The sequence below is a fragment of the Myotis brandtii genome, unplaced genomic scaffold (genome assembly GCF_000412655.1).
Source record: "Myotis brandtii unplaced genomic scaffold, ASM41265v1 scaffold1085, whole genome shotgun sequence".
Classification (NCBI taxonomy): domain Eukaryota; kingdom Metazoa; phylum Chordata; class Mammalia; order Chiroptera; family Vespertilionidae; genus Myotis; species Myotis brandtii.
The window spans coordinates 396,911-407,161 of record NW_005353692.1 but is presented as its reverse complement, the minus strand read 5'-3'; the positions used below and the strand labels follow the sequence as shown (position 1 = coordinate 407,161).

The window sequence follows — 10,251 nt, the reverse complement described above, 5'->3', positions numbered from 1 at the left end:
AAACATGAGCTTTATCAAAGGACAGCAAAGACCAAGCATGTAAACCCATCTGACCATATACCAGGAACCAAAGCTGGAGAGCCACCCTAGGAAGACCATGTGTCCGGCAGTGAGCTGACCAGTCGCCACCTCAGAGTTAAAGCAAATAATGGGATGGTGGGGGGTGGGGGAAGGAGGGGAGGGCGTGTCAGAGGTCAACACTTTACAGACTTAAGACATTAAATAAGCAGAAAATAAATATACATTATGTCTACAAGTTACAGCACTATGAACCAGTAGGACACATTACACAGAAAAAGAATCTACAATATTTACAATCCTTAATTCTGAAAAAGTTTAGTAAAAAACAGTGATTTTTTTTTTTTTTTTTTGCTCATTTATGCTGTACAAAATTTTACAAGAAAGGTAAAGGAGACAATTGCACACAGACATTTGGCTCAGTTGGTAAGTAAAATATGATCTAATCTAATAAATAGTCAAAATATGTACAATATTAAGAAGGGGAAACAGGAGAAGGTTCGACTGAGTACATTTTTTTTTTTAAATCAGAAGGAATTTTTACCTGGTTTCTCCACAACTAAAAACAAATTCTTCATAAACTCATTTTTAGGCCGGACTACGGGTAACTGCAAGAATCGCTGTGGAGCGACTGGGGGGCATTTATTGCATTTCTGTGATCGTCACAGGACACGTTCTACAAATCTTGCATGAGAAGAGGTGGTCAAGGCACAAAACCCGCATCTCATAAATTTTCAGAAAGGGAGCTAGTTATTTTTTCTACAAAGAAATAAAACAGAAAAGAAAAAGTAAAAGGCATACCATCGCAGGTATACTTTCTGCAGGAAGCATTTTGATACACAGATACATACAGTACAGAGACACCCAGTCACCTCTCATGTCCTGGTGCAACATCCTGTTCTTAATACTTCTACACGTCCAAGAATCACTTCCTCACACGCGTGGCCACGGCCAGCTGCCAAGCCAGAGGTAAAGGAGCGCACGCAGCAAGCGAGCCCGCGGCCCGGGCTGCATCCTGCGCTCCCAGAAACAGGGTAAAGTGCTCCCAGTCAGAGGGACCGGCACATGAGTACGGAGATCCTGGGAGCGGATGGGCCCAGAACCAAATACATCTTTGGTGTGTGTGTCCAGCAGGCCCACGGCCGCAACGTTACCACCACCTCCGGCGGTGTGGCCTTGGTGCCCCAGCAAGGGGGTTCCAGACCTACCAAGAACACAAGCTCAGTCTCAACAGTTTTAAAAATATTCAAGGCCCCAAGAAAGGATTTGGGGGAAAAAGAAATTTTAAAAAAGGAAAAATATCTGAGATCAAGTATTTCTACCTAAAGAAAGCGTATATGCAAAATATATATACACACACGTATATACATATATGTATACATATATATTTATATAAAACTATGAAGAGACACATGAATTTCTCCTTGCAATTTAACAATGTGAAAACGCTGGCCCTTGGTGGGCCAAAAGGAAATGCAATAGTTGTTGGCACTGCTGACTCATTTGAAAAATCATGTATTTCTCTTAAAAAAAACTGTTTCATGATCTGAGGTTTCAAAAACTGTCGGAGTTGTGGGTTCACAGAATGATCGGCACCTTCCTTCCCTGCTCTCTAACCGGTCCCTCTCGGGTCTCCCCGTTGTTTAACTGCCTTTGAAATGACTGATCACCCGTGGGTGCCCTCACTGCAGTCCTCTCAGGTGGGGGTGGAGGAAGCAGTGGATGCACAGAGGCGGCCCGACGAAGCCCAGCTGTCCGAGAGACAAGAACCAGTAGCAGCTGTCAGGAGGGACCGCTGCGGACGTGTGCCTCGTGAGTTTTCATGGCGCTGCTCAGAGCGAATGAAGCCTGTATTTCAAAGTGGGTACAGAAGAGCAGGGACCCAGTGGTGGGCATCAGAGGCCAGATCAACTCGGAAGTGGATGGAAAGCCAGGATGCCCAGGAAACAGCCATCCAAAGCCCTGCCCACCACAGCCTGTGCCAATTCCCACGAGGACTCCAGCTTGCACTCCTGCAGCCAAATTCAGCCGCAGGTGGGCCTGCCAGCCCCCTGGGGCCTCATGCTGAGTGCCCCCTGTGCTGAGGGAAAGCCTGCAACCGGAAAAGCCAACAGTGCCAAGGGCCCTGATACTGTGTCTGTGCTGTCACCACACTCTCTCTTCAGGACACTTGTACTTCAACGCCAGCCCACCAACCCACGTGGAAACCAGTACCGAGCACTTCCCGGTGAGTGAGCTCCCCAAAGACTGGCCGAGCTGTGGGCAACACAGGCAGATTCCAAGTCACGTTCTGACCCAGTTACACTTGAATCGTGAAGACACACTGGACCAAATGTGTGCATGAGCACCCAGGACAGAGAGAGGAGCATCACAGAAGACGAGCCACACAGACAAGCTGCACTTTTGCCACGGATGCAATTACATTTAAGGAGGTAAGTCAATATTTACACAGTGGCAGTGGCATACCAACACAGGCTGACAAAAGACCCTCTACCCCTTGAATCAGTTGCATCTCATAAGAATTTTTTGGTAATCATGATTAAAAGAAGGCGAGAGAGGCAACGGCAGGGAGGGAGGGGCCATATCATACACACCTCTCATGTTTCAAAGTCCTGTACAGTAGCCTGTAAAAATAAACTAAGGCAGCTTTAGAAATCAGCTGGCTCAGTTTCCACATGAGAGTTTCCATAATAGGTTCTTAAATTTTTAGTAAAAATTCATTTATGAGTTGGTTAAAAATTTCCCCTTCCTTTTTAAAAAAACCTGTTCTTACACCATTCTTGCCTAAAATCCTGCTCCAAAGAACCATGATTAGTAACATTTTTAAAAGGAAAATACGCTCTCATTTACATTCATAACAAACACTACACTAGAGCCTCTGCCACATGGCGAGGAACCGGTAAGGTCAAGTCCGCACGCAGCTCCAGGTGCCAGGCCACACCGGCCGCTCTGGGACCGCCACTGGCCGCAAAGCAATGGCGCCAGGGGGCCGTGACGCTGGGCTTGTCCGCTTGAACAAGTGAAATGTCTGCACACATCTCGGCTCCACGGGAACCCGTCGTCACAGCATCCTCCACACCAGACGGAGGATGTAACGCAACAGTCGTAAGACCACCATCTGGGGGTGGCCTTCTGCTTCCCGGTAAACATTCAGAAAGTCCTGGAACAACAAAAGGAAAGCTGCTTACTTTCTCAGTTTCACGGACCTGAACCAGCCCCGTCCCAGCAGCCCTTTTCCCCGGGGCCGGCGAAGGGAGGCCTCCCCACCCCCTGCAGGAGGTGCACCTCCACAAAGAGCAGGCACACCAAAGGGTCTTTTTCGAAGAAAAATAAAGCAACCAGAAGACTGTTTGGAAAAGCAGAGCGAATCCTGGCATCTCCGGGAGCCCCTCTGAAGACCACATGTTCCTGTCACAGGTGATACCCTCACTGGTCGTTGGGAGGGAGCACCGCCCGGGGCCGGAGAGCCGCTGCCCGGGCCCCCCGGAGCTGGTGTCCGCCAAGAGGGACAGGGCGCAGGGGAGGGAAGAATGACCCTGGTAGATGTGAAGCAGCTTACGGCCCAAGTGTTTCAGACTCCCCAAAGGGTGAACTTCTGGGGGCTGTGACAAGGGCCCGGTCTCAGACCCCACGCCGTTCCGACAGCAGCTGCCGGGCAGTCCCCTTCGCGACTGTTGCCACATGCCCCCGAGCACCTGTGGCCCGAGCAGGACGGCGGTAAGGCCGAGCGAGGCACTTCCCAACTCCTTCCAGAGCAGACGAGGAAGCCGGTCGGCCGGCGGGTCCCGCAGGCTCCCGAACCACAGTCCGATTTTATCTGTCACACACCAGGTGGCTTTGTTTTGATTTAACTTTCAAAATCACTTGGCTTCTTCTGTGTGAGAAGAATTTGGGGGAGGTTTTAGTTCAGACTAATATTAGTAGGTTAAAAGAGGCTTATTCAAAATAAAACCACGACTTACTAAAATGAAGAAAGGGTGTGCAGTGCCGGGCTCGGCAAGCGCTTCGAGATGGGAAATCTCATGGCAGCCAGGTGCCAACGCAGCCTCAGCAGAACCAGAGAATGGGGTGAAGATGACACCAACCAGGGGGCCGGTCACACGGGGACAGACTTAGCCAATTTCATATTCCAGAGCCGCAGTGTCTGAGGAGACCCCCCCCCACCCCCCCCCCCCCCCCGCACCCGCCAGGACAGCAGGGGACGTGGAGAAGGAAAAGTCACACCACGAGAGGTCTGCCCACGTTTAGAGCTCTGCTTTGATCTCAGATGGGAAGGACACGAAGGGGATTCAAAGATGTGCTGGGAGGGGTTGGTGCGGGGATTTGTGGCAAAAGGAATGTAACACCTGCCTCCCCCCCACTCCCCGCCTGACAGATGAGAAGTTACTACAACATCTCAGCAAGGAGCCAGACGGCCTGCCCTCTCAGACAGCACGCGTGACAACACGGCACACACTTTTAAGCCAGCGAACAATTGCTTTTGGACAATATTCAACAGAGGAAGCTATTACCACTGATTCCAAGGGCTGTGCCAGCCCAGAAAACCCCCGACAGCTGGCACAGCCACGGGAGCTGCTGCCGGCTCCAAGGGTCCAGCCCCCACCTCCAAAGCAGCAGGACGGGCACCCTGCTTCCGCAGGCTCGCTGCCCTCCAACACCTGCACCGGTGGCCCGAGAGCCACGGCTGGGTGAGGAGGGCCAGCCAGGGCCCGGCCATCAGCGTCATGCAGACCCTGTGGCCCAGCCAGCACGAGCCCGCAGACTGCTGGCCTCCAGGACTGTGAAGAAACACATTTCCATTGTTTAAGCCCCATGTGTGGTCCCCTTTGGCACAACAGCCTGAGCTGACGCCCACAGCCTCTCACTCCTGGTCCTTCACACTCTAAGTGAAACACAGCACCCGTTAGGTCAGCGTCGTGTAACGCGGTTTTATTCTAAATCATAAAAATACTTTAGATACAAACTATTCGTGTATCACAGTTTCCCGTTGCTCACACACGCTCACAGGTACCTGAGCGCATGGCCCATCCCTGTAGGGGAATTCATCTCCATGGTCTAGATCGGGAACTGTATCTGAAGAAACTAACTTTATGGCCAGCCCACGTGTCTGCAGGGACTCCATCAACGTCAGTTTTGTGTCTCGCTCCAGGAACCCACTCCTGACCGTCTGCCCTCTTCCCTGCAGGGTGGGGGCTCCAGCAGCCCAGGCCTGCGTGAGAGGGAGGGGAGGCGGGGCCCTGGGCTCCAGCTCTGAGGCCCCTGCCTACACTCCCTGCGCCTGATGGGCAGTCCCGAGGCACCGGCACCAAGTGCAGCACAGCCACGTACAGCCCATCTGAGGGCCCCTGTGGCGCTGCCCTCCGTGAGGACGGCCGCTGCCCCACCTCTGGGACCAGGAGGAAGTGTACAGGTCCCCACTCGAGGACCAAAAACCATCCAACATTCCAGAGAAATACAGGCCGGCTTCCCAGTGGGCAGCAGAACGAAGCCAAGACACGGAGGCTCCTTCCGTCAAAAGAGATGCAACGTGAGCACCTACGGAGCTCACCCTGGTGAGGGACAGAGCCAAACAGCTGAACAGGATCCTACGACAAGGAAGGCCCAGGCCCACCCCCACGCGAGTCCCGGAGGAGGAAGGGTCTCAGGAAGGAAAGGAGGACATTCCAGGAGACCAGCGTGAGTCACAGCAGGAGGTCCGACGGCCCTGCACCGGGAAGGGAGCAAACAGTCCAGTCAAATCGCATGAGCATCTGATTTCTCACAATAAACCACGACAGAAACCAATGCCAGACTCCAGGGTGTCCGCTCCAATGACAGTCCCTGAAAAATAAAACAGGAGGATGGAGGATTCACGGGCTCCAAGCTTCCCTGGGACAGGCGAGGCCCAGGTGGCCCTGGAGACACTGGCTCCCCTGGGCAGCAGGTAGAGCAGGCTCCCTGGGGACTCCCGAGGGCTAGGAGCAGCCAGCGGGAGGAAATGCCCGGCCCACGTGCAGGGCAGAGCTGCGGTGCTGCACAGCCCCGAGACCCCCGTGTGCAGCAGCCTTGAGCCCAGAGAATGCCGACACAGCGTCACCCACCCCCGAGGACCATTTACAACTTCCAGCCTGAGTAACATGTCCCAGGTTACACTAGGGAATCTAATTACACTTTAATGCCAAAATAATCACAGCAAAACAGGCTCTCATCCCAAACCAGAGAAGCAGGCGGGTGGACACAAGGGGCCTCGTCCCAGCCCGCCTGGGACGTGGCGAGGAGGCTGACCACTGCCCACCTGCCCGGCAGGGCAGCCTTCCTCTCCTGCAGAGAGGGAGGAGCCAGCCCGGAAAAGCCGCCCGGACACCCCAGGCCTCCAGCTTGGAGACAAGGAGACTCACCCACTGCCATCCCTGAACTGAACAGCGTGCACACGCCTCCCTTCAGTCTTCACAACAGCCCTGAGCCAGTGTGGTGGAGAGACCGAGCTCCACGTGAGAATCAAGGACCCATGACGCAGCTGCACCTGGAGCCCACTGCGGGCACCGGCCCACCAATCCGCGCCCCAACGGCAGGGCCAACGACCGCGTGAGTGCCACACACCCACGCTCAGCATCGTGCCAAGCCGTTTTTTAACTCGCTCAACAACTTCTTTCTTTCAAGATTTCAACACCGAATGCCCAAGAGGTCCTGAACTTTACAGGAGAGTGAATTCTGGGCTGTGAGACCAAAGAGGACTCTGACAGAGGGCACTGCCCCGGGTTCAGGCAGGGGAGGATGCAGGGTCCCCCAGGATGGCACTGGCATTCCCAGGGCTGGCCCGGCATCTGTGGGATGGTGCCGAGGGTCGCCGTAACCAGAGGTGACAAGGTGGGTGGGGATAGAGAGCAGCCAGCGGTACCCAGGGAAGACCTCCATCCCTCTGCCCATTCATAACCAATCCGTCGAGAAACAGTATTTTAAATGGCAAGCGAATGAGAGAGGCTGCAGGATAGGACCCCTTGTCCACCGTGAGACCAAGGACCAGTCACACAGCAGCTCAGCTTAGATTTTATGTGGCTCCACCATCCACTGACGTTCTCAGCTGGCGGGCCAATGCTGCTGCCAAGCAATCAAAAGACCAAGTTCACTTTCCACTTGTACCCAGGCAACAGGGGCATCGCACAGCTGTGGGCAGAATACCAAGAGCCCCGATGCCAGAGGCAGTGCTCTTACTGGAAGCCCGGGGGGAGCTTGCCCGGGCACCTCCCGACTCCCGAGGCTCCGGCTGACCTGACTGGGCAGTGATGCGATGTCAAACGTCACAGCAAAACGGCATTTGCATGAATGCCGTTTTTTTTCAAATATATATTTTATTGATTTTTTACAGAGAAGAAGAGAGAGGGAGAGTCAGAAACATCGATGAGAGAGAAGCATCGACCAGCTGCCTCCTGCACACCCCCTACTGGGGATGTGCCCGCAACCAAAGTACATGCCCTTGACCGGAATCGAACCTGGGACCCCTCAGTCCCCAGGCCACCGTTCTATCCAGTGAGCCAAACCGACTAGGGCCCACTTTCCTATTTTTGATGCATTATTTCAAAGACTCTGTCACAGTCAAGGCCTTTTGTAGGACCATGAATCACTCCTCCAGTTCACCTTAGTCGGGCCTGCCATGTCCTGGGTTTTCCTCCAACAACACGCATGTCTACCTGCAGTACAAAGTCACTGGCCTTGCCCCGGGCCAGGCTGGCTGGAATGAAGTGCTCTCATCACCTGTGAGGGTCACAGGAGGGGGGCCAACCAGAGGGCACCAGTGTTCCGAAAGGCTCAGCCTCAGAAACATGCTAATGAGACGTGCACACTAACCACAGCTCTAACCTCTGCGTGGCTCAGCTGGAGGTCTAGTGAGGGTGACGGAGAGGCAGGGCGCCTGCAGGGGCCGAGGCTCACCTCGGGGACATCTTCATTTCCTCCTCCGGAGATGAAAACCCCCGTGAGACACTCTGAATCCCCCTCCGGGCACCTGCATCTGCTCTGGTTACGTGTTCATGGCCACGTTCCCCCCAAAGGCAGGCGAGGCAGCGTGCAGGTGCCCCGCGTGGCAGACCGAGGGAGCAGTCAGAAGTGTCACCAGCAGGGATAGAGAGTCAGAAACATCGATGAGAGAGAAGCATCGACCAGCTGCCTCCTGCACACCCCCTACTGGGGATGTGCCCGCAACCAAAGTACATGCCCTTGACCGGAATCGAACCTGGGACCCCTCAGTCCCCAGGCCACCGTTCTATCCAGTGAGCCAAACCGACTAGGGCCCACTTTCCTATTTTTGATGCATTATTTCAAAGACTCTGTCACAGTCAAGGCCTTTTGTAGGACCATGAATCACTCCTCCAGTTCACCTTAGTCGGGCCTGCCATGTCCTGGGTTTTCCTCCAACAACACGCATGTCTACCTGCAGTACAAAGTCACTGGCCTTGCCCCGGGCCAGGCTGGCTGGAATGAAGTGCTCTCATCACCTGTGAGGGTCACAGGAGGGGGGCCAACCAGAGGGCACCAGTGTTCCGAAAGGCTCAGCCTCAGAAACATGCTAATGAGACGTGCACACTAACCACAGCTCTAACCTCTGCGTGGCTCAGCTGGAGGTCTAGTGAGGGTGACGGAGAGGCAGGGCGCCTGCAGGGGCCGAGGCTCACCTCGGGGACATCTTCATTTCCTCCTCCGGAGATGAAAACCCCCGTGAGACACTCTGAATCCCCCTCCGGGCACCTGCATCTGCTCTGGTTACGTGTTCATGGCCACGTTCCCCCCAAAGGCAGGCGAGGCAGCGTGCAGGTGCCCCGCGTGGCAGACCGAGGGAGCAGTCAGAAGTGTCACCAGCGTGATGCGGCCAAGCCGGTTAGCACGCACCAGTGCTCGACCTGATTTCACTGCGCTCACCCAGACGGCACCGCCGCAGGGCCGAGGCACGTGTCTGACAGGCAGAGCCTGAGACCCAGACAGGTGAACAGTGACCACCATCTCTCTCTGAACTCCAGAGAACCGAGAAACGTTTCCGTTATAGTTCAGAGTGGCAGCCGACAGAATGCTGGGACAGGGCGACAGCGTTTTCTAGCTCCAGACCTAAATGCCCTAGTTCAACCTTCACGAAATGCCAAAGGGACTGCCCGGCAGTGACCCCCACGGGTGAACGCATGGACACGCTGCAAGGTCTGACCCCGAGGCCCCCACTTGGCCGTGAGCTGTGTTTTCTACAAGATCACACTTGATCCTCAACAAGTCATGGAAAGTCTCACGCAAAACATGCAACCCACGGTCGCTATCATCTAGGCCAGCGGTCGCCAACTGGTGGTCCGCGGGGTCCAAAAAGTTGGCGACCGCTAATCTAGGCCATCTGCAGGTCTCAGGGAAAGACACACAGAGCGGGAGCCACAGGAGGGGTGGCTCCGCTGCCACAGGTTGGCGTCCCCGTGGCGGGGTCTCGGTCTTCGCCCTCTGGTCACTGTTCTTGGGGTGTGGAAACGGCCTAAGGCAGGGGTGCAAGATGCTTAAAACCAAACACACAACTGCATCCACCTCCAAGGAAAACACCCGCTAAACCTGAAACTCACAAACAGCAGGTGCCAATCGATTTACCTGACTCATCACTGCTTTGGCTCTGAACGCAGTCACTCTATGAATCCATGTGAGCAAAGGGTGAGACAATTCATCATCCTATGAGCGAGTTTACTTTTTTCTCTTATTATACTCATTGGTTCATAGAATCACCTAAGTTTTAGGAATATAACTCTATAGGATCTGTATGTTGTATTGTGTGTTTAGTATCTGACACACATTTTTCTCATTATTCTCAGCTCAGGCAGTACTGAAAAGCAGTTTATTTTATGAAGCGCCAACATTCAATTAATGCAGGCCTCAGAAGAATGCCGCCTGAGAACACGCAGCCCCGGGGTCTGTTCAGTTTATGCTCGTACCAGGCAGGCTCAGTGCAGACCTCTCCCTTGCACGTGATCCGTAAGGAAGATCATTTATAAAAACAGCGTGAGCCCCTTTTTTCTTTGCTTTGGTTCATGCTGCGCTTCCGCCTGCAGGTTGTCCCTTTGCTTCATGCCTGCACATGCCTGGGACACAAGCAGGAAGTAGGCCTTGTGAACAAAAGACACACTGTTCCTTACGATCAAGCAATGAAAGGGTTTTCACCCACCTCCTGGCCCATCCAGAGAGTCTGCCACAGCTCTGTGTGTGGCTGTCCCCTGCAGTCCACCACCAGGACATCCCGAC

General features: G+C 54.1%; 1 protein-coding gene across 7 annotated transcripts in view; it reads right to left on the bottom strand.

Moving 5' to 3' along the window:
- Nucleotides 1-320: 320 nt before the first annotated feature.
- BCL2L11 (BCL2-like 11 (apoptosis facilitator)) overlaps nt 321-10,251 on the bottom strand; it is a 44,187-nt gene continuing 34,256 nt past the window's right edge. For 4 of the 7 annotated variants that reach the window (XM_005857211.2, XM_005857213.2, XM_005857215.2 and 1 more), the window contains one exon: nt 321-3,178. In XM_005857211.2, the coding sequence (XP_005857273.1) occupies nt 3,080-3,178 (99 nt within the window). In that variant the 3' untranslated portion in view covers nt 321-3,079. Of the gene's footprint in view, nt 3,179-3,713; nt 3,893-4,928; nt 5,839-10,251 lie in introns of those variants that run through there. The other 3 variants (XR_001362841.1, XR_001362838.1, XR_001362842.1) reach the window with 2 other exon arrangements.